Raw genomic sequence first — 25,282 nt, forward strand, 5'->3', positions numbered from 1 at the left:
TGATTTCCTTTAGGATGGACTGGTTGGATCTCCTTGCAGTCAAAGGGACTCTCAAAAATCTTATCAAACACCACAGTTCAAAAGCATCAATTCTTTGGAGCTCAGCTCTCTTCATAGTCCTACTCATATCTATACATGACTTCTGGAAAAACCATAGCCTTGACTAGATGGACCTTTGTTGGCAAAGCAATGTCTCTGCTTTTTAATATACTATCTACGTTGGTCTTAACTTTCCTTCCAAGGAGTAAGCGTCTTTTAATTTCATGGTTGCAGTCACCATCTGCAGTGATTTTGAAGCCCAGAAAAATAAAGTCAGCCACTGTTTCCACTGTTTCTCCATCTATTTCCCATGAAGTGATGGGACCAGATGCCATGATCGTTTTCTGAATGTTGAGCTTTAAGCCAACTTTTTCACTCTCTCTTTGATCAAGAGGCTCTTTAGTTCTTCACTTTCTGCCATAAGGGTGGTGTCATCTGCATATCTGAGGTTATTGATATTTCTCCCGGCAATCTTGATTCCAGCTTGTGCTTCTTCCAGCCCAGTGTTTCTCATGATGTACTCTGCATATAAGTTAACAAGCAGGGTAACAAGATACAGCCTTGATATACTCCTTTTCCTATTTGGAGCCAGTCTGTCGTTCCATGTCCAGTTCCACCTGTTGCTTCCTGACCTGCATACAGGTTTTTCAAGAGGCAGGTCAGGTGGTGTGGTATTCCCATCTCTTTCAGAATTTTCCAGTTTATTGTGATCCACATAGTAATTAAATGGCAAATGACTATGCCATTAACTTTGGCATAAACAATAAGGCAGAAATAGATGTTTTCTGGAACTCTCTTACTTTTTCCACAATCCACTGGATGTCGGCAATTTGATCTCTGGTTCCTCTGCCTTTTCTAAAACCAGCTTGAACATGTGGAAGTTCACAGTTCACATATTGCTGAAGCCTGGCTTGGAGAATTTTGAGCATTACTTTACTAGCATGTGAGATGAGTGCAATTGTGCGGTAGTTTGAGCATTCTTTGGCATTGCCTTTGGGATTGGAATGAAAACTGACCTTTTCCAGTCCTATGGCCACTGCTGAGTTTTCCATGTTTGCTGGCATACTGAGTGCAGCACTTTCACAGGATCATCTTTCAGGATTTGAAATAGGTCAACTGGAATTCCATCACCTCCACTAGCTTTATTCATAGTGATGCTTCCTAAGGCCCACTTGACTTCACATTCCAGGCTGTCTGACTCTAGGTGATTATATGGGTTGTGAAGATCTTTTTTGTACAGTTCTTCCATGTATTCTTGCCACCTCTTCTTAATATCTTCTGCTTCTGTTAGGTCCCTACCATTTCTGTCCTTTATTGAACCCATCTTTGCATGAAATGTTCCCTTGGTATCTTTAATTTTCTTGAAGTGATCTCTAGTCTTTCCCATTCTATTGTTTTCCGCTATTTCTGTGCATCGATCACTTAGGAAGGCTTTTTGTCTCTCCTTGCTATTCTTTGGAATTCTGCATTCAAATGGGTATATCTTTCCTTTTATCCTTTGCCTTTTGCATCCCTTCACAGCTATTTGCAAGATCTCCTCAGGCAACCACTTTGCCTTTTTTGCATTTCTTTTTCTTGGGGATGGTCTTGATCACTGCCTCCTATACAATGTCATGAACCTCCGTCCATAGTTCTTCAGGCCCTCTATCAGATCTAATCTCTTGAATCTATTTGGTCACTTCCACTATATAATCATAACGATTTGATTTAGGTCATACCCGAATGGTCTAGTGGTTTTCCCTACTTTCTTCAATTTAAGTCTGAATTTGGCAATAAGGAGTTCATGATCTGAAAAACACTGCATAGGCATAAAACAGATCGAAGTCTGAAGGTTGAGTTAAAACCATGGAGACAAGTGATAGTGTACAGCTTGGCTCATCCCATGGGGCCTGGGTAACTGAATGATGATACAACTACAGAAGTCTCAATATTTAGCTCAAAGAAGCCAAATTTACAACAGGCAGAATTGAAAATGACTGGAAAAAAATCTATATTTTCAAAAAAAAAAAGAAAAAAAATCTATATTAGCATTTTTTTAATATATTGGGGCAACCTGAAATTAAGAGCATTCCACTGGACTATGAGTGACTCTGACTTCACAGGCAAGTGATGCCTGGGAAGAACAAGATTTCCTTACCCCACAAAAAGGACACGAGAGTACAGACTTCCTCCTGATGTAACACTCACCAAGGAATTTTTTCTTTTCCTCCAAGGTCAATTTGTGTAAAGCTTTCCAAAACATCACTATGGTGGGATGTGAACTGTCGTATCCATGTTCATAATGTGCGTTCTATAGAGAAATGCAAAAAAAAAATATTCAAGAAACAAATAAAATTTTAATTTAAACCACTCGGGCTTTATGATGTACCTTTTCAAATGTTTCCCAGTCGTAATCTGTATTTCCGATAATCACATCCTTAAGTTGTTCGGGATGGAAAAATTCAATAATCTCCTTGTCACACACTTTGTAAAATCCTCTTTGAAACTCCTCATAAACTGCCTTTACAGAGATGTTGAAGATGTAATTGACATACTTAGAAACATAGTCTCTCCTTTAATAAAACAAAGAATGATTTCAGATTATAGCAATACTCCCAACAAAACTGGGGGAGGGGGTGAAAATGATATAAATAAAGGAAGAGATGGTGGCCTTGGGGTCTGCCTGGTGGCTGCTGCAGCACCTTCCCCAAATAAGGGAAAGGAGGTTGCCTGCACCATCCGCACACAGCTGCTGGTGTGCAGGGCCCTTATTCTCGAAGAAGGGTCCACAGTGCCACAAGAGGTTTAAGATCCACCAGTGCACTATTATTGGATAAAACACAAGAGCTTTGGAAGCCCAGCAGGGCAGTGCCCCTTCACAGAGACTCCGGGCTGGCCTGGTTTGGAACTCTCCTCTTGGAGAAGTGCTGCTGTGATGGTTGGGGCGCCCAGGTAATAGTTCCTGTCACCTCAACAGGCCGTGATAAGAAGCAAGAGAGCATTGTGCCTTCTACCTGGGTACTGTGAATTTTGCTGACACAAACAAAGTCCTCTATCTGGTGTTGAATAGATCCTAGGAACTTTACATCTTTCCTGCATTAAACCTTGTGAGCAGCTGTTAACCTCCAGGAGTGGGAGGGAGGGGACTGTCTAGAAATTTGAGGCCAAAATTAATTAGATGGCCCACACTTGGTCTTACCAAAAGGATTCTAATAAAATATTTTAAAGCAAAATACTACTAATAAAGGGCTAGTTGTTGGTCACTGTTTAGTCACTAAATTGCATTTCTTTGTGACCTTATGGACTGCAGCATGCCAGGCTCCCCTGTCCTTCATTATCTCCTGGAGTTTGCTCAAATTCATGTCTATTGATTGGTGATGCTATATAACCATCTCATCCTCTGTGGCCCCCCACCCCTTTCTCCTTTTGCCTTCAATCTTCCCCAGCATCAAGAGAGCTGGAATATCTAAAATTGGGTGCTTACCATGTACAACCGTTAGAGCTGTGGCTTTTTTTAATATAGATTATCTAATTTAATCTTCATAAAACCGTGAGGCAGGTTCTTATGCATTTTGGTAAAAAGGAAACAGACACAGTGCAAGTGCGAGACTGCTCACAGTCACACGGTTAAGAGAACTGATAGACCAGAAGAGAAAAAAATTGTTCCTGCTGTCTCTGGGGAATGGGCTTGGGAGCCAGGAGAAACTTCCTATTTTATATTCGTGTATTGTCTGAATTGGTCAGAGTGAGTAATTATTTGTGGTTAAATACAAAAAGGACATTTCTTTGTCTAGCTGAAGCAGCTTGTAGCAAAGGTTCCCAGGGATAAACTAGAGAAAGCCAGGTAACAAATACAAAAGCTCCAGGCTTTCAAATCAAAGCCAATATTCAAACAGGCCTCCGGACCAAGAGAGCACAGAGGCCCCCTGGAGTGAGCCCAGCGCTTCACTTGAAGTTGCTGCCTCTGGGCACTTTCAGGGGAAGGAGCCAGGCAATCAATAATTCTATGGACAAAATTGAGGTATATTGATTAAATATACCACAGAGCCAGAAATGTTCCATTTCTTGATCTGCATACTTATAACTTTGAACTTTTCTATATGTTATAATTCAAATTTTTTAATACTTTAAAAATTAGAGAGAAACACTGGGCTTTAGGCCAGAATGCTCACTAAATATTTCTTTGCCACTCTGACCAACTATCAGGGGACTATTCTATGATCCCAAATTCTACGGCTTTAAATGGCATCCCATACGGTAATGGGAAGTCAAGATACCACAGTTAACATCTAATAATATTGACAAAACTAAGTGCCTGCTATGGACTGGGCACCACTGTGAACTAGGTACTGGACAAACAACAGTGAGCAAAACAGACCATGCTCTTGGCATCACACAGCTCCTAAGAGGCGGGGGAAACACTCAAGTAAAAATAAAGGCAGATAATGTGTGACATGGCAAGAAAAAGAAAAGCCAGGTAAGAGTTAAAGAGAGGTCTTTATCCCCTAGACAGGAAGATAAGAGAAGGCCTGTGCAAGAAAGCCACTTCCATCCCAGCCGGCAGCAAACCTGGAGACACACACATGCACACAACATGCGCTGATCCTCCACCTCACTGGAAGATGGCTAAGAAAGGAAGATTATAATGACAAGGAATTTTAAGAGCCGAGTGAAATAAACACTGCGAAAAATCGGACACAATTAAGCAAGTAACACTTTCTCTTTTCAGACAAAACAATTATTTCTTTATACTTACTTGTTAGTCTGGTCAACAATTATGTGACTTCCGTCAGGAATTAAGTCTACATCATTTTTGTCCCAATGCACCTGTAACCACAAATGAACTCAGTAATCTCCAAGAGAATCCCCAACAATCTACTGTCAACAAAAACACTTTTGAGCATACCTCTTTTCCTCAAGAATTCGTGAAAATACATATTTTTGTTATAAAAACCAGCAAGGTGGTAAAAAAAAATTACCACATTTATCACAGAGAATGAAAAATAAACTTTTTTAAAACCTGAATTATCTATTTTAACTGATCATACTGAATAAACTACTGGGAAAATTGCCACATCTCAGTATTCACTTCACAACAGCACAGACCCAGCGCAGTAGATTTGCTAAACTGGCCAAAAATTCCTCCCATCCTTACGCCATGTAACTTTGCAACAGCTCCCATCAAGAGGGGGCGTCTATTTCTTCAGCTCGTGAATCTGAGTGCAGCAATGTGAAGTAATTTGACCAGTGGAACCTGACAGGAGTAAACGCTTGACAAAAAGCTGCGTGTTGGGGCTTGCCATCTCCTACTTTCTGTAACTCTTCACTCTGTGAAGAAGCCTCAGCTAGTCAACTAGGACAGACACAGCTGTTCCAGCTGCACCCCCTCAACCAACCAGCCTGCTAACGAACAGGTGTGGGAGCAAGGCCACTGTGATCCACCCAGAACAGTCAAGTCAGGCCAGTCCAGAAAGCCCCAGAACCGTGTTTGCTGTTTTACACCACCAAGTTTAGGTGTTATCTGTTACTCAGTAAAATCTAACTGATAATACACCCAGCTCATGAAAAATGAGGAAAAAATACCTTTTGTACTACCTCGATAGTTTATATTAAAAGTATATAAATAGTTAATCTGATTATAAAGTCTATAAATTTATAGAGTATACAAATTTATAAAGCATATACATTTATAAGGTATATAAGTAGTAAAATCAGATTAGTATGAGCTGTAATTTTATTTTTACTGTTACTTACATTAAAATGGATGTGAAATACTTCTTCTAAGTCATCGCCATCATCATCCAGAAGTGTCTGCAAACTCCTAAAGAACAGTCTTATTGTCAATAATCATGATGGCTAGATACATCATCTAAAAATGTCAAGGGCATGCCTGTTCTCAAGGTGGGAGGTCAGGTTTAGTTCATGTCACTTGTTTCTGTATATCGATAGTCTAACTAGGGCCAGGCAGCAGCCAAAAGTGTGAGGTTTGGAGGTTTATTTGTAATTCTGCAGGCTTCCCACCCAATTCCCAGCTCTCTTCCCTCCACCCTAACTACAGTGGTGTCGGATAAGTACCACCAGAAACAACATAACTGGTACAGGTACAATATGGGAGAGCTTCGTTAACTCTTTCTAAAAGGATGCGTGTCACTGGGTAAGGCCTCTGGGAGAAGGTGGAATCAGCTGATTTTTCCCCTGCTGGATTTTTTATTACTAAATTTTGCTAAAATCTGAATCTTTTTTTTTTTTTTTGCCACACCATGCAGCTTGCGGGATCAGTTCCCCGACCAGAGACTGAACACAGGCCATGGTGGTAAAAGCACCAAGTCCTAACTACTGGGCCGCCACACAATTCTCTAAACATGCTGGGTCTTTTAAATGGTATCATGATAAAAACAGACCATGTTTTATTGTGTTTTGGGGGACCTGAACGAGACTAATGGGAACTCAGCTGACAAAACTGGATTCATCATAGATTTGGTTCATGATGCTTTGTCACTGTATGTCCATGGGTGGCTTATTTATGAGTGTGTTTATGAAGAACACGTCCCCAAACAAGAACTAAAACACCTCCAGTATCTTATATCTATGTATAAAGGGTACGTTTCTTATCTCACGTTTCTTTTCTCACGTCACCCCGAATGTGTTATACACACATATACAGTTTGAAGAATACCTTTTCTCTTTGCTAAGGTATCTCTTGATGAACAAAGAATTTCTTTCATCTTACTGCAGTTAAATGTATCAATCTTTCCTGTTAGTATTTTTACGTCTTGCTTGAGACATTGCAATAGTGAGAAATAACTGTCCGTATTTCCTTCATTTTTATGTTCAATATTTAAGTCCTTAATCCACACAGAGTTGGTTTTGGTCCATGGCCTAAGGTATCTGCTCTCATTTTTTTCCCCAGATGCATTACTTGAAGAGTACTTCTGTTCCCACTGGTCTAATAAACTACCTCTAACAAAGTGCCATGTGTATATGGGTCAGGTTCCACACTCTCCTGTCCCATTGGAAAGCCAGCACCAAAATCATACTGCCCTAATTAATACAGCTTTCTGATGATTCTTGATATCTGGTAGGCCAAGTTCCCCCATCCTTATTCACCTTACAAATGATCTCTGGCTATTCTTGGCCCCTTGCTCATCCATATAAACTTTAAGCTGGGTTTTCTTTTCTTTTTTTTTTTTAAGCCTTCTAGGATTAAAATAGCAGTTTTACTGAATACAGAGATTAGCGATTATCAAAGTGTAAACCACAACTTCTGGGAATTCCTGAGGCCTTTACTGGGTGGGTGGGGTAGGATCTGCAAGGTCAAAACAAATATCGTAATAACACTAAGATGTTACTTGCCTTCTCACATTCTGTCACGAGCACAGAACAGTTTTCCAGAGGTGATATGATAGCTAGTGTGTATTCCTATATTTAAAACTTTTTACTTTTAATTTTTAATATCATAAATACTGACAAGTTTACTTAATATAAGCAAAAGCTCTTCGAGGTCCTCTATTAATTTTTGAGAATCTTAAGACCTAAAAGTTTGAGAAATGCTAATATGGATTTAACGGTCTTTACTTAGTTCGTCTATATGAAGTTATTTAGTTTAATAAGTCTTTTTAGACATAAGCTGGATTAAGTCATTGTCAATGTTTTCAGTAAAAAATAATGACAAATTTACCTCTTTACCAAATCTGGTGTTTTCAGTGTTTTTTCCCTTATTAGTATATAAATACAATGATTAATAGTTGGGATTCTCGAGCTAGACTGCGTTCTACTCATGGTTCTGTCACTATGGGGTCTGAGGCAAATTATCTAACTTTTCTCTGTCTCAGTTTCCTCATCTGTAAAGTAGGAATAATAACAGAATCATACTACTGTTCTCATTCTTTAAAAAATCTCCATAGTATTCCACTGCATAAATATACAAAAAATATTAATTCCCAGAAGGGAATGGCAATCCACTCCAGTGTTCTTGCCAGGAGAATCCCATGGACAGTGGAGCCTGGTGGACTACAGTCCACGGGGTCACAGAGTTGGACACGACTGAGCAACACACACTTTCATTTTCTTCACTTTTACTAGAGAACATTTAGGTAGTTTACGTATTACACAAACTAATACAATGTGCACCAGCAGGCATACATCTTTGCATGATTGTGTATTTCTGAATGTGAAATGTGTAGAGGTATAATTCCTGGGTCAAAGTAATCTCACCTTATCCATGGTTTTGCTTTTTACAGGTTCAGTTACCTCTGGTTTACTGCAATTGGAAAATGTTAAATGGGAAATTCCAGAATTAAGTAATTCATCAGTTTTAAATTGTAGGACGTTCTGAGTAGCAAGATGCAATCTCATGCTATCCCAGGATATGTGAATCATACCTTTGTCCAGCATATCCCACCTGTTAGTCATTTAGTAGCTGCCTCGTGACCACTATGGTATCACAGCCCTTGCATCCATGAACTCTTATTTAACTTAATAATGGCCTCAAAGAGCAAGAGTAGTGATGCTAGCAACTGGGATGTGCGAAAGAAAAGCTGTAAAGTATATCTTTTAAGTGAAAAGTTAAAAGTTCTCAATTTAACGAGGAAAGAAAAAAATCATATCCTGAGGTTGCTACAATCACGGTAAGAAGAATCTTCTATCTGGGAAATTGTGAAGAAGGACAAAGGAACATACTGGTTTTGCTGTTGCACCTCAAACTGCAGCGTTCTGGCCACAGTGCATGATAAAGCTAGTTAGGATGGAAAAGGCATTAGATTTGCACATAAGATATTTTGAAAGATAGGAAGACTGCATTCCACATTCAGGTAACTTTTATTACAGTTGTTGTTCACTTGCTAAGTCATGTGTGACTCTGCAACCCTATGGACTGCAGCACACCAGGCTTCCTTGTCCTTTACTATCTCCCAGAGTTTGCTCAAATTCATGTCCATTGAGTTCATGATGCCATCTAACCATCTCATCCTGTCATCCCCTTCTCCTCCCACCTTCAATCTTTCCCAGCATAAGGGTCTTTTCCAGTGAGTCAGTTCGTCGCATCAGGTGGCCAAAGTATTGGAGTTTCACCTTCAGCATCAGTCCTTCCAATAAATAAACAGGGTTGATTTCCTTTAAGACTGACTGGTTTGATCTTGCAGTCCAAGGGACATTCAAGAGTCTCCTCTAGCACCACAATTCAAAAGCATCAGTTCTTCAGTGCTTAGCCTTCTTTATGATCCAACTCTCACATTCATACATGACTGCTGAAAAAAACACAGCTTTGACTATACAGACCTTTGTCAGCAAAGTGATGTCTCTGCTTTTTAATTGGCTGTCGAAGTATGTCATAGCTTTTCGGATTCCAAGGAGCAAGTGTCTTTTAATTTCATGGCTGCAGTCACCATCTACAGTGATTTCAGAGCCAAAGAAAATGAAATCTGTCACTGCTTCCACTTTTTCTCCTTTTATTTGCCATGAAGTGATGGGACCAGATACCATGATTTTCATTTTTGAATGCTGAGTTTTAAGTCAGCTTTTTCACCTCATCAAGAGGTTCTTTAGTTCCTTTTCACTTTCTGCTATTAAAGTGGTATCACATGTATATCTGAGGTTGTTGATATTTATCCTGACAATCTTGATTCCAGCCTGTAATTCATCCAGCCTGGCATTTCGCATGATGCACTCTGCATATAAGTGAAATAAACAGGTTGACAATATACAGCCTTGTCATATTCCTTTCCTAATTTTGAACCAGTCCATTGTTCTATGTCCAATTCTAACTGTTGCTTCTTAGCCTGCATACAGGTTTCTCAGGAGACAGGTAAGATGGTCTGGTATTCCCATCTCTTAAAAGGGTTTCCCACAGTTTGCTATGATCCACAAAGTCGAAGGCTTTAGCACAGTCAATGAAACAGAGACAGACATTTCTCTGGAATTCTCTTGCTTTGTCTATGATCCAATGAATGTTGGCAATTTGATCTCTGGTTCCTCTGCTTTCTCTAAACCCAGCTTGTACATCTGGAAGTTCTCAATTCACAAAGTGCTAAAGCCTAGTTTGAACAATTTTGAGCATAACTTTACTAGCATGTGAAATGTACAACTGTACAGTAGTTTGAACATTCTTTGGTATTGCCCTTCTTTGGGATTGGAATTAAAACTGATCTTTTCCAGTCTTGTGGCCACTGCTGAGTTCAAAATTTACTGACATATTGAGCGTAGCACTATAACAGCATAATCTTTTAGGATTTGAAATAGCTCAGCTGGGATTCTATCACCTCCACTAGCTTTGCTCATAGTAATGCTTCCTAAGAACCACTTGGAGAAGGCAATGGCAACCCACTCCAGTATCCTTGCCTGGAGAATCCCAGGGAAGGGAGAGCTGGGTGGGCTGCCATCTATGGGGTCGCACAGAGTCGGACACGACTGAAGCAACTTAGCGGCAGGGACCACTTGACTTCACACTCCAGAATGTCTGGCTCTAGGTAAGTGACCACACCATCATTGTTATCCAGGTCGTTAAGACCTTTTTTGTACAGTTGTTTTGTGTATTCTTGCCACCTCTTCTTAATCTCTTCTGCTTCTGTGAACTCCTTACCATTTCTGTCCTTTACTGGGCCCATCCTTGCATGAAACATTCCTTGGTATCTCCAATTTTCTTGAAGAGATCTCTAGTCTTTCCCATTCTAGTGTTTTCCTCTTTTTTTTTTTTCTTTAAAAGAGGTCTTCTTATCTCTCCTTACTATTCTCTGGAACTCTGCATTCAGTTGAGTATGTTTTCCCTTTATCCCTTGCTTTTTATTTCTCTTCTTTCCTCAGCTATTTCTAAATCTTCCTCAGACAACCATTCTGCCTTTTTGCAATTCTATTTCTTTGGAATGGTTTTGGTCACTGCCTCTTATACGACGTTACAAACCTCTTGCCATGGTTCTTCAGGTACTCCACCAGATCTAATCCCATCAATCTATTCATCACCTCCACTGTATAATCTTAAGGGATTTGATTTAGGTCATACCTGAATGGCCTAGTGGTTTTCCCTACTTTCTTCAATTTAAGCCTGAATTTTCTGTAATCATGAGCTGATGATCTGAACTACAGTCAGCTCTAGGTCTTGTTTTTCCTCACTGCATATAAGAGCTTCTCAATCTTCAGCTGCAAAGAATATAATCAGTCTGATTTTAGTATTGACTATCTGGTGATATCAATGTGTAAAGTCATCTCTTATGCTGTTGGAAAAGAGTGTTTGCTATGACCAGGGTGTTCTAACAAAACGATATTAGCCTTTGCCCTGCATCATTTTGTACTCCAAGGTCAAACTTGCCTGTTATTCCAAGTCTCTCTTGACTTCCTATCTCTGCATTTCAATCCTCTATGATGAAAAGGACATCTTTTTTTGGTGTTAGTTCTAGAAGGTCTTGTAGGTCTTTATAGAACTGGTCAACTTTAACTTTCTCAGCATAAGCAGTTAGAGCATAGACTTGGAATACTGTGATAGTGAATGGTTTGCTTTGGAAAAGAATCGAGATCATTCTGTCATTTTTAAGACTGCACCCAAGTACCACATTTCAGACTCTTGTTGACTATGAGGGCCACTTCATTTCTTCTAAGAGATTCTCCCCCACAGTAGCAGATATAATGGTCATCTAAAATAAACTCACCCATTCCCATCCATTTAGTTCACTGATTTCCTAAGATGCTGATGTTCACTCTTGCCACCTCCTGCTTGACCACGTCCCATTTACGTTGATTCATGGACCTAACATTCCAGGTTCCTGTGCAATACTGTTCCTTACAGCATTAGACTTTAATCTAACCACCAGACACATTCACAACTGAGAGCTGTTTCCGCTTTGGCTCAGCCTCTTCATTCTTTCTGCAGCTATTAGTAACTGTCCTCTATTCTTCTCCAGTAGCATATTGGACACCTTCCAATCTGGGAGGCTCATCTTCCAGTGTCGTATCTTTGCTTTTTCATACTGTTTATGGGGGCTCTCACAACAAGAATACTGGAGTGACTTGCCATTCCCTCCTCCAGTGGACCACATTTTGTCAGAACTCTCCACTATGACCCATCCATCTTGGGTGGCCCTGCATGGGATGGCTCATAGCTTCACTGAGTTATACAAGCCTCTTTGCCACAAGGCTGTGATTCACGAAGGGATATTGTTACAGTTGTCCTATTTTATTATTTGTTATTGCTGCTATCATAATGTGCCAAATTACAAATTTTTTATCTGAGTAAAAGGTATGTATATGAAAAACACATATGTAGAGGAAAAAACATGGTGTGTGTGTATATCTACATGTATATGTGTGTATACTATCCATGGTGGCAAGCATCCATTTGGGGGCCTGGAATGCATCTCCTGCAGACAAAGGGGGACTACTGTACTGCCACAGTATTCTCTGAAAAGGAGTTACCACTTTACACTTCCACTAACAATTCCCAAAATCAGGGTGAACCTTTTTCCAAATCCTTGCTAATACTATATAGCATCAGTATTTCCAAACTCTGCCAATGTGAAATCACACTAGCCTCTCATTTGAATATGTAGTCTATGGTCACTAGGAAGACTGATCATCTTTCTAGAACAATTCTGGATGTGCCGCACAGCACATGGAATCCTAGTTCCTGGACTAGGGATCAAACCAGCACCCCTCTGCATTGGAAGCATGGAGTCTTAACCATTACACCACCAGTGAAGTCTGAAACCAATCATCTTAATTTATGAGCTATTTCTATTGCTTCCTTTGTAGATTACTTTCTAATATACTCTATCAGCTTTTCTAATGGATATGCAGGAACACTACACAGCAGGGATATTAACTCTATTTATGTTACCAATACGTTTGGTGAGGCAGTGGCTCACCTTTTAACTTAGAAATAAGCTTTCCTTTTAAAGGTAATGACACGAAACAACCATTAAAATAAACATCACTTGCAGGTTGTGCACCAAGGTGTACCTGTGCTCTGTCATGACCGTTTCTGTACAAAGTCTAAAGGTTGATATAAGCAGTAGGGCTGACTATGGGCACTTCCCAAGTAGCGCTCGTGGTAAAGTATCCACCTGCCAACGCAGGAGACATAACAGACTTGGGTTCAATCCCTGGGTCAAGAAGAGCCCCTGGAGGAGAAAATGGCACCTCACTCCAGTATTCTTGCCTGGAGAAACCTGTGGACAGAAGAGCCTGGCAGACTTCAGTCATGGAGCTGCAAAGAGTAGGACACGACTGAGCGACTGAGCACAGCACAGCAAGGACTAACTATAGAAAATTCAACTTTTCTTAATTGTTTAGAAAGTCAAATTATTACCTAACAATTCTTGCCTAAGTTAAAATCAGTTTAAAGTACCTAGAATGCTACTACTGAACATAAAAATACTACTGAAATGTGTATATGTTTAAATATTTATCTAAATGTAATTATTAGATGAGATAGACGTGCTAATTATGTCTACAATGGCAATCATCAGTTCAGTTCAGTTCAGCGCTCAGGCGTGTCCAACTCTTTGAGACCCCATGAACCGCAGCACGCCAGGCCTCCCTGTCCATCACCAACTCCCAGAGTTTACCCAAACTCATGTCCATTGATTCGGTGATGCCATCCAACCATCTCATCCTCTTTCGTCCCCTTCTCTTCCCGCCCTCAATCTTTCCCAGCATCACGGTCTTTTCAAATGAGTCAGCTCTTCACATCAGGTGGCCAAAGTATTGGAGTTTCAGCTTCAACATCAGTCCTTCCAATGAATACCCAGGACTGATCTCCTTTAGGATGGACTGGTTGGATCTCCTTGCAGTCCAATCATACTATAATATAAATATATTTAAGATACATAAATATATCTGAAAAAAGAACTATGTTAACTTACTCTCCCAAAACAGGACTGAGTTCTTTCAAGTCTTCTAGTGATGGCGTTTGGTCCAAAAGTTTCTTAAACAGAGCCAGCGGAAAAGGGATGTCGGCAACATTACAATTGAATAGAGAAAGTCCACATAGAAGTCCAAAGAAGAAATAACTCTTCTTTTCAAATTTAGGCTGAAAGGAGAAAAAAACTTAATGTATTATAAATTTTTACCAGTACAATGGAATATTTACATTAAGTGAACCTTTTTACCCCTTTTAAAATCAAAATCAAATCACAAATTAAAACAAAAAATCTTGAGATAAGAATATTTAGGTTTTATACTCAATCACCAAGTCAATTTAAATCTCTGCCACAGTTTTGGTTACTAAAAGCTTTAACAGGATGGGGGTGAGGGGATAGGAGAGATGTTGTTTAAAGGGAGAAACTGCAATGAGTAGCAAATAAATCCTAGAGGTCAAATGCAAAGTATAGTGAGTATGGATAACAATACTGTGCTGTTTAATCACTAAGTCATGTCCAATTCTTTGTGACCCCATGGACTGTACAGCCCGCCAGGCTCCTCTGTTCATGGGATTTCCCGGGCAAGAATACTGGAGTGGGTTGTCATTTCCCTCTCCAGGGTATCTTCCCCACCCAGGGATTGAACTCAGGTGTCCCACATTGCAGGCAGATTCTTTCTCATCTGAGCCACTAGGTACCTGCAACAATACTGCATTATAAACATCAAATTTGCTAAGGTAGTAGGATCTTAATTGGTGGTGGTGGTGGTGGTTTAATCTCAAAGTTATGTCCAACTCTTATCTGATCCCTGCCAAGCTCTTCTGTCCATGGGATTTCCTAGGCAAGAATATTGGAGTGGTTTGCCATTTCCTTCTTCAGGGGATCTTCCCAACCCAGGGACTGAACCCAAGTCTTCTGCTTGGCAGGTGGATTCTTTACCACTGAGCCACCAGGGAAGCCCAGATCTTAACTGTACGTGCGTGTGCTCCGTCAGTCAATCAGCTGTGTCTGACTCTTTGCAAACCCCTGGACTGTAGCCTCCCAAGCTCCTCTGTCCATGGAAGGCAAGAATATTGGAGTGGGCTGTCATTTCCTACTCATAGATGTGCTAATGGGATTCCCTGGTGGCTCAGATGGTAAAGAGTTTGCCTGCAATGCAGGAGACCTGAGTTGGATCTCTGGGTCACGAATACCCCCTGATGGCAACCCACTCCAATATTCATAGCCTTTGTCTTTAAATCCATTGAAGAAAAAGAACTAAAACAAAGAATGAATGCCTAAGAAAGGAAGGGCTCATTTTTACCTGTACATTCTATAAATGGTCAAAAACATATTGCTAATAGATGGAGAAATATACCATGTTCATGGATCGGAAGAATCAATATAGTGAAAATGAGTATACTACCCAAAGCAATTTACAAATTCAATGCAATCCCTATCAAGCTACCAGCCATATTTTTCACAGAACTAGAACAAATACTTTCAAGATTTGTATGGAAATACAAAAAACCTCGAATTGCCAAAGCAATCTTGAGAAATAAGAATGGAACTGGAGGAATCAACTTGCCTGACTTCAGGCTCTACTACAAAGCCACAGTCATCAAAACAGTATGGTACTGGCACAAAGACAGACATATAGATCAATGGAACAAAATAGAAAGCCCAGAGATAAATCCACACACATATGGACACCTTATCTTTGACAAAGGAGGCAGGATATACAATGGAGAAAAGACAATCTCTTTAACAAGTGGTGCTGGGAAAACTGGTCAACCACTTGTAAAAGAATGAAACTAGATCACTTTCTAATGCCGCACACAAAAATAAACTCAAAATGGATTAAGGATCTAAATGTAAGACCAGAAACTATAAAACTCCTAGAGGAGAACATAGGCAAAACACTCTCAGACATAAATCACAGCAGGATCCTCTATGATCCACCTCCCAGAATTCTGGAAATAAAAGCAAAAATAAACAAATGGGATCTAATTAAAATTAAAAGCTTCTGCACAACAAAGGAAAATATAAGCAAGGTGAAAAGACAGCCTTCTGAATGGGAGAAAATAATAGCAAATGAAGCAACTGACAAACAACTAATCTCAAAAATATACAAGCAACTTATGCAGCTCAATTCCAGAAAATAAACGACCCAATCAAAAAATGGGCCAAAGAACTAAATAGACATTTCTCCAAAGAAGACATATGGATGGCTAACAAACACATGAAAAGATGCTCAACATCACTCATTATCAGAGAAATGCAAATCAAAACCACAATGAGGTACCACTTCACACCAGTCAGAATGGCTGCGATCCAAAAATCTGCAAGCAATAAATGCTGGAGAGGGTGTGGAGAAAAGGGAACCCTCCTACACTGTTGGTGGGAATGCAAACTAGTACAGCCACTATGGAGAACAGTGTGGAGATTCCTTAAAAAATTGCAAATAGAACTACCTTATGACCCAGCAATCCCACTTCTGGGCATACACACCGAGGAAACCAGAATTGAAAGAGACACATGTACCCCAATGTTCATTGCAGCACTGTTTATAATAGCCAGGACATGGAAACAACCTAGATGTCCATCAGCAGACGAATGGATAAGAAAGCTGGGGTACATATACACAATGGAGTATTACTCAGCCGTTAAAAAGAATTCATTTGAATCAGTTCTGATGAGATGGATGAAACTGGAGCCAATTATACAGAGTGAAGTAAGCCAGAAAGAAAAACACCAATACAGTATACTAACACATATATATGGAATTTAGAAAGATGGCAATGACGACCCTGTATGCAAGACAGGGAAAAAGACACAGATGTGTATAACGGACTTTTGGACTCAGAGGGAGAGGGAGAGGGTGGGATGATTTGGGAGAATGGCATTGAAACATGTATACTATCATGTAAGAATTGAATCGCCAGTCTATGTCTGACGCAGGATACAGCCTGCTTGGGGCTGGTGCATGGGGATGACCCACACAGATGTTATGGGGAGGGAGGTGGGAGAGGGGTTCGTGTTTGGGAACACATGTAAGAATTAAAGATTTTTAAAAATAATAATAATTAAAAAAAAAAAAAAAACATATTGCTGAAGTTCTCCTGTGTGGACTTGAGAATCTGGGGGAAGAGGACCCTAGTTTCAAGAAAAAAATATCACCTTTTAGAATTAAAATTTATCTCCATAATTACAGCAATAATTCTTCTCCTAAAATAAAACAGTCTAGACAACCTAATTTTCTATGGTATATCCCCACACCTTTTCTCTCAAGAAATACCTACGCCAAGAAGAGGACTTACCCTGACAGGAAACCACATGTAGGAAGCCTCTTCAGGATACGTGAACATTCCATATTCTGGCCGGGTCATTTCTTGAAAGAGACAGTAGAAAAACTCTGCCCTGACTCCTCCAAAATCATATCCAATTTCTCCACTAAATGAAACCTAAAAATACAGAGGAAATAATGCATCACTTCCAGAGCTCTGTATTGCTATGTATTAAATCTCATTTAATAATTATTTGTAGACACAAGTATTCGGAGATTAATGTACAGCAACTTCTAAAAATGTTTCTCTACTTAAGTGTTTCTCTCCAAGAGGCCTAAGAACCCATGAATTCCCAGTTCTAAGGACTTGAGTTTCTTCTGTCTCATCTTGATTTTGCCAAACTCATTTTACACTTCTGAACCACCTCCTCTTTCTTCACACTCTTTTTTCCCCCTTGCTTTCTTTTATGAAGCACTATTTAAGTTTTTATTTCTCTCTTCTTTTCCATGTTACTTTAATACTGAAGATTCCTGCATTCTATGCTGGTACCTCTATTCTTTCTCTTACCCTGCCCCTTTATATGGGCAAGCTCCTTAATCTCACAAAGCCTATTTTCCCACAAGATCATCAGAAAGATTAAATGGTATAATACAAGTAAAATCCTTCACAGAGTCTGGAAAATAACAGCTACTTATCAAATGTTACCTAAATTTTAAAAATGGATGAATGAAAATTAAAATAACTGAGTGGACTGGCTGGCTGACACAGGTTAGAATCAGATAATGAATTTACTAGGTCTTTAAACATTATCTATGTGCAAAAATATTTAGAAATGCCAGCTCTAACTGCAAACTCCACACTTTTAAAATAATATCTTGAGCTTTGGTCAAGTCAATCATTCTTTAATCTGAGTAGGACAAGTGATACATTAACATCTCCCATCAAACCATTCTAATAAATATTATCAGGAAAGTCTTTACTTGTTTTGATTAAGTGGAAAGTCTAGAGCCTGATGTGTGTTTGTGTGTGTTAGTCTTGTTTGACTTTTTGAGACCCCATGGACTGTAGCCTCCATCCATGGAATTCTCTAGGCAAGAATACTGGAGTGGGTAGCCATTCCCTTCTCCAGGAGATCTTCCCGACCCAGGGATCAAACCCAGGTCTCCTGCATTGCAGGCAGATTCTTTACCGTCTGAGTTACCAAGGAAGCCCCTATAATCTGATGGTTGGGCTCAAACCCTGGCTCTGATACTTATCAGTTGTTTCACTCTGGGATAAGTTATCTAATAGTTTGCACCTCAGTTTTCCCATCTGTAACGGGAAGAAAACCCCAGAACCTTCTACACAGTGTGGTTGAAAGGGTTACACAAGTAGGTGTAAAGCTTTTATAATAGTTCCTGGCATAAGGAAAACATTCATTAGATCTTCTAGTCATTATTATTCTATGTCAAGTATCTATTAGTAAGACAAGTTACACAGTAACTAGACCCAAGGATCATTAATGAATGTTCAGGACATGGTGATACCTACAGTTATACCCTCAGAAAGCTATATAATCAATGAAGAGACTGTTCTCTCTTCAACAAAGCAATCTGGGTTCTTGCAGGAGAGCAGAAACAAACTCTCAGTTCTCCCCTGTGTCAATCCCATCTCACTGGAACCTTTAAAAGGTGATGACCAGCCAGGCTTAGTCAGGCCTCAAAAGGGAACTGAATATCTTAGGGCTAGTACTGGAGAGGACAACCATTTCACCTGCTGCCCCTTAGCCAGAGAACAATGGCAGCTTCTCACCTGGAATTCACAGGTAACTGAGGAAAATTAGGGGAACTGCAATACAGACAACTCCAGTGTAAAAGGGAGGTAATTCCCTCTCTGTAAGGCCCACTGTTACATTCTTTTAAGTTTTCCTTCTCTCAGCAGCAAAAATATTAAGAATTATACTTTACCATTAACTCCCTCCTCAGATCTTCATTTTCAAACTGATTTAGCTGATTAAAAACATCCTCAATCAAGTGACTCCTTCTGACTATCAGATTAAAGGTCGGCAGTAAAGATAATGCAGACCCTTCTTGGTCCACAATGCCAGCCAACCTCATACAAGCTTGAAATTTCTTCTCCTGGGAAAAGAAAAATGTTTCATTTCATTTCACCATTGACTCTAAGTAGAAATTTTCAAAATGGAATAAACCAACTCAGTTTATTGTAAGCACATGTCACAAACACTTAGGATAAGAGCTCTATATACTCCCACTGACTATATACACCACATGACTATACAGTCCATGGAATTCTCCAGGCCAGAATACTGGAATGGGGAGCCTTTCCCTTCTCCAGGGGATCTTCCCAACTCAGGGATCGAACCCAGGTCTCCCACACTGCAGGCAGATTCTTTATCAGCTGAGCCACAAGGGAAGCCCAAGAATACTGGAGTTGGTAGCCTATCCCTTCTCCAGGGGATCTTCCTGACCCAGGAATTGAATGAGGTCTCCTGCATTGCAGGTGGATTCTTTACCAACTGAGCTATCAGGGAAGCCTATACACCATGGAAGACAGGCTATATATTCAGCATTTACCCCTGAGAGCAAAAGATACATGAGCCATAGGGAATGAAAAGCTTGTGGGGTCAACTTGGGTGAGCAGGAACGTGACCAACTACAGGCTCCTCTGGACCACTGTACCATGTAAAGCAGTGGTCCTTAACCTTTCTGGCACCATGAACCAGTTTCATGGAAGACAATTTTTCCACAGACTGGGGTGGGGGTGATGGCTCAGGCAGTAATGTGAGTGACGGGAAATGCTAGATAAAGCTTCCTTTGCTTGCCGGCTGCTCACCTGCTGCGCTATGCAGCTGGGTTCCTAACAGACCACAGGCCAGTATCGGTCCACAGCCCGGGGGTTGGGGACCCCTGCTGTAAACACAAATATGAACACTTCAGTGACCAAGCTAAAGACCACCAGTCTTTAGCCTGCCTAAGGAGCCTGAAGCAGTAAGCTGAAACCTAATACTCTCATCAGGATGAGAAGTTCAGACGTTTAGAAGATATCCTTTTCTAGGGGGAAAATTCAGACTGACTTTAGGGGACAGATAATCTAGGAAGTTAACATGAGAGAGACAGACAGACTCACAGACTGACATACAGACTGTCCATTTGGAACCAAGTGACAATTTGGTATAATGTCTATGTCTCTTTGCAAAAGAGAGCGGAAGCAAATGCTGGTTCCGTAAAATAATTACTGGAAACTTGTTTAAAATCAAGAGAGAAGAGTTAGAGTTGAAGCAAAATAAAGTTCTTGTATCTTTTTTCCTTCCAATATCCTTTTTTTTAAGTATTTCATCAATGATCGTACTTGGAACTCTTACATCAGTTTTCTGTTTTATTATAGTAACTGTATTATGTAAAAGTTATCTAGTTTTATGACATATATTTGAATATTATTCATGCAAATACATATACAGGCGCATATACATATACAGATGCATATACAAGGGTAAAAGCTACACTTTTGGGCACTTTGTGCAAGGCACTGTTCTAAATGCTTTACCTATATTAACAAATTTAGCCCTTATAAAAAATGCAATGAAGTACATTTTCTGAGGCTTTCTCAATTGTTCAATTTTAAGTTAAAAACCACTTTGCTGGATATGCTGACAAACAGAACCAAGTCAAAGTTGATGACAGTTAAGTACATGTGAAAAGGAAACACTTTTTATAAACCTTTATTATGGCACAATCACAGAGTACTAGCCGTTAATTTGTTGTGTCCGACTGTGGCTCAGGCGTAAAGAACCCGCCGGCCAATGCAGAATACATCAGAGATGCAGGTTCAATCCCTGGGTTGGGAAGATCCCCTGGAGTAGGAAATGGCAACCCACTCCAGTATTCTTGCCTGGAGAATCCCACGGACAGAGGAGCCTGGCAGATTACAATCCATAGGGTCGCAAAGAGTTGGACATGACTGAAGTGACTTAGAACACACGGTCATTTACTTGAGTCTGAATTTCAAGACCCCTCCATCACTTCTATTCCCACTACTGTGTTTTCCCATTAGACTGGACCTTCCTACATATATTGCTGATCCCAATCAAGTCCACATCTGCTATACCTCTCTGAGCACCATTCAGAAGGCTACTGGCGCTATTCTCAAGATAAAAGCCCTATAATTAGGCCCAAGCTCTACCCTTTACTGAGGCCCTAATATGCCTCAAGGCCAACCCAACCTAAATGATGACAGTCTCTCTTGCCTTCTTTATTACAGTATAAGCTCCATGAATGCCAGGACCACCATTGGTTTCACCACTGGCTCCCTAATCACCCAGCTATTGTGCAATGAAAAAGATACTCATCCTTTGATTTGCTAACAAAGACAAAGAAATAAGCACGCATACCTGTACTTTTAAAAGTGAGTCTGCATACAGTAGTTTTATTTTCGACAGAATATTAAAGATAAATGGAAAACGACTGAATATGACAGGATACTCGATGTCTACTGAAATGTCCTAAAAATGGAAATGATAACAATTTTGATAAATGAAAGGACAGAGAAATCTTACACCTTACTTCTTAGCCTTAAACCCCTGATGGTTTCAGGTCTCAGTACTTACAGTCAAAGGAATCCAAAATGTTGGCCAGTGGTGCTAGGATATATCAAATTCTAAGAAAATGTTTTGTGTATCAATGAAAGGTACATAAACCTAGTATTTTCGGTGCTCATTTAATTTCACCATTAATTATGAACTCCAGACACTTTCCCAAAAGTCTGTTCTACCCCTACCTTTACTTATGAAATGTGAATTAGTTCACATGTATTCAGTAAATAGGGGAGTGATAAAATATAGAAAACTGGTTAGCTCAGACCTGATTTTTGCCAGGCAAAGAACGATGTGCTAGTAGAATGAGAATCTTCAGAGAAAAGGAGAAAAAACAGATTAGCTGCTGAACTGGCAGCCAGAGCTCTTTAGCTTTATTTTAGTAAAAAGGACTACTAACACCCAGGGAACCCTCACCAAAGTTACAACCTTGTACTGGTGGCCCCTGGTGAGTCACCTGCCTCCTATGCCCACCTTAAGAGAAAAGCTCCACTCCCATCCGTTATCTCAGTACCACTGGTCCTCTAATTAGCCTGTGGATAGATTTCTATCCTTAGGTTTTTGTGCATTTTTTATCTTCTCATGGCACTCTCCATGTGATCTGAGCTATCTCCCCAGCTAGCAGGCATTTTTCTGTCATAGTTCTGGCTACAAAACTGCATAGGTTTTGAGGGGCCTGCTTTGTTTTTCCCATAAGCCCTGCTATTTCTATTGGGCAATTTTGCAGAGTGTAAGAATTTTTGGAAATTCATACAAAGGTATAGCACAAGTGCCTATATTAACTTACCAGTGATAATACCCTCTTTAAATATGCCATACTTACTGAGTCCACTTTCCAGGAGGACCTTCTATATGCATCTACATAAAAATCAAGCCACTGTGTGAGTTCATTTATTTCAAAGATATTTTCAGGCAGTTGACATTTAGTCTGGTTTACCTTAAATAAAATATGACATGTGAGAAAGTTTTATATATAAAGACAATTTTGCTTAATAGCTATAAATTAGATTATCAGAATAAATACAAGTTAAAGATACTTTAATGACCAGAATTTAGTTCTATCCAACTACCCCATCACCAAGCCCCAAACTTTCAGGAGCATAAAGAATACCTATGATTTAATCACAGGCATTGATGGTATGATGATAAACTTCTACTTACTTTTAATCCCTGGTCTGGGAATTAGATACCACATGCTGCAACTAAGATCCAATGCCACCAAATAAATAAATATTTAAAAATAAATAAATGAGTGAAATTTATATGGAAGAGCCAAATGCCAAAAATAGCCAAGATTCACTTTAAGAACAAGGTAGGAGTATTTCTCTTAGAAAAATGTAAACAATACAGAGCCACATAAAATGACCAACAGTGCAGAAGAGAGCCTGGAAATGAATCTCACACACAGAAACTTGTTTTATGACAGTTCACACCACCTATCAGTGTAGAAAGGACAGGATTTCAGTTAAGTGGTGCTAGGTAATTGTTTGCATATGGAAAATAATGAAAATAAATTTTCAATTGGTTTAAACAGCAAACTGCAAAAGGCAAAACAAACCTCAATACTCCCTTTAGACCTGGACAAGACTGACCTCTGCCTTGGGTCTCTGATTTAAAGGTCTTTGCTCTGGCCCTTCTCCAGCCAATCCCCTTCCCACAAGGGGTGTGCTGGGTCAAGGGCTGTGTCTATGCAGCCCACATATTTCCATCTACATTGAGCTCAAGAACCCAAGATCTTCAAGTCCCTGCTCAAATGGCTCCAAGAGCCCCAGGACCTGCACAGGCCTCTCCCTCTACTTGCTCTCTGAGAGTGGAAGTCACAGGTGAGCACACCCCAAAGCTCCAGCGCACCAGGGCTGCTGCAGAAGGTGGGGACAGAACAGAGCCAGGAGGTGAGAGGTGCACACATGGCCACGGGACACCCCTGGTGTGGGATAAAGCCAAGGTAGGAAAAGCAGGGCAGAGGCCCTGGGATGGGCCAGGGGGAGGGTCCATCAGCACCTTTGCTTTCACTGCAGAACTCTGCAAGGAGCTGATATTTCTAAGTTCAAACCTGGCCTCCTCTGACACTGTACTTAGTCCCTCAGTCGCGTCTGACTCTTTGTAACCCCATGGACTGCGACCCACCAGGCTGCTCTGTACATGCGGATTCTCAGGCAAGAATACTGGAGTGGGTTGCACGCCCTCCTCCAGGGGATCTTTCCAACCCAGGGATCAAAACCAGGTCTCCCACACTGCAGGCAGATTCTTTACCATCTGAGTCGCCAGGGAAGCCCTCCCCTGTCATCAGGAAGATTTATTTGTCAAGATGGGAGGACAGACTATATTTTACTTCATTCAACAGGTTGCTAGCTAGCTTTCTAACCTTTTATACATTAGACATATGGTACAGGAGCCTCTGTGTGTATTCTCCCACTGGTCCCAGGTATCATCTGTGTTAGAAGACTATCTGGAGCAGCTCTCAGGGCTAAATCAGGCCCTCTGCTTACTTTATAAAATCTCACAAATGCCTAAAATAATTACCATCTGGTCCCTTCCAAAAAGAAGCCCCGCTGATCCCTGATTAAGGTGAAGAGTTTAAAACTCTGAAGTAAAAGAAAAGTTTAAAACAAAACAGATGGAGTAAAGATTATAAAGGAATGGATTGACAGCATCATCTATATTAAAATTAAGAAGGTGGGTTCATCAAAAACCACCAAGACAAGCTGCAAACTGGGACTTGATATTTGCAACACTTATAACAAAGGACTAGTGTCCAAAATAAAAAGTGCTCCTATAATCAGTAGGAAAAAGTTGAACATATTTAAATCGAGGAAAAGGACAAGCATTTTACAGTAAAGCAAACAAGTACTACGATTATAAAGATGAAAATATGCTCGAATGCATCAGAACTAGTGAAAAACAATTAAAATCATAATTTGCCATCATTTCAATGTGGTACTAAATATATTTTCCAAATTTTAAAGTCAGACATGGGGCAACAGAATTCTCATCATCTCCAACCACTTTGGAAGACTGTCACTGCTAATAAAGAGCAACACAATTCAATTCTATCAATTCCAGAATTAGGGATGGCAACTAAAAACTAACACTTGATACACAATACATATCTCTTAGTGATGAACACTAAGAGGTATATACAAAAATGTTGACAGTAGTGTGTTTACTCAGAGAAAAACTCTCTCCTCCCCCAGCAAATAGAATTGCAAACAGTACATACTACATATTAATCAATACTGGAATGGGAGGGGAATATGTATACCTATGGCAGATTCAAGTTGATGTTTGGCACAAACCAACACAATTCTGTGAAGCAACTATTCTTCAATTAAAAAATAAATAAATTTAAAATTAAAAAAACCAAAGCAACAAAAAATATGTTCTATCATTAGACTATAAAATCCAACATGTCTTAGTTACATTAGAGTCTGACAGTATTTTGACATGGAATTTTGTTTTATAATTATTTACTATACTCTCTACAATGTTTTCAGAGAAGGCAATGGCACCCCACTCCAGTACTCTTGCTTGGAAAATCCCATGAACGGAGGAGCCTGGTGGGCTGC

General features: G+C 40.0%; 1 protein-coding gene across 1 annotated transcript in view; it reads right to left on the minus strand.

Moving 5' to 3' along the window:
- HERC5 (HECT and RLD domain containing E3 ubiquitin protein ligase 5) overlaps positions 1 to 25,282 on the minus strand; it is a 47,319-nt gene that overhangs the window by 1,052 nt on the left and 20,985 nt on the right. The window contains exons 14-22 of the mRNA XM_012179691.5: positions 22,540 to 22,653; positions 21,516 to 21,626; positions 19,075 to 19,245; positions 17,162 to 17,305; positions 13,866 to 14,032; positions 5,773 to 5,839; positions 4,775 to 4,845; positions 2,408 to 2,591; positions 2,227 to 2,329 (exon numbers count right to left, since the gene is read on the minus strand). Coding sequence (XP_012035081.1) covers positions 2,227 to 2,329; positions 2,408 to 2,591; positions 4,775 to 4,845; positions 5,773 to 5,839; positions 13,866 to 14,032; positions 17,162 to 17,305; positions 19,075 to 19,245; positions 21,516 to 21,626; positions 22,540 to 22,653 — 1,132 coding nt within the window. The remainder of the gene's footprint in view (positions 1 to 2,226; positions 2,330 to 2,407; positions 2,592 to 4,774; positions 4,846 to 5,772; positions 5,840 to 13,865; positions 14,033 to 17,161; positions 17,306 to 19,074; positions 19,246 to 21,515; positions 21,627 to 22,539; positions 22,654 to 25,282) is intronic.

This window comes from Ovis aries, chromosome 6, assembly GCF_016772045.2.
Source record: "Ovis aries strain OAR_USU_Benz2616 breed Rambouillet chromosome 6, ARS-UI_Ramb_v3.0, whole genome shotgun sequence".
Classification (NCBI taxonomy): Eukaryota; Metazoa; Chordata; class Mammalia; order Artiodactyla; family Bovidae; genus Ovis; species Ovis aries.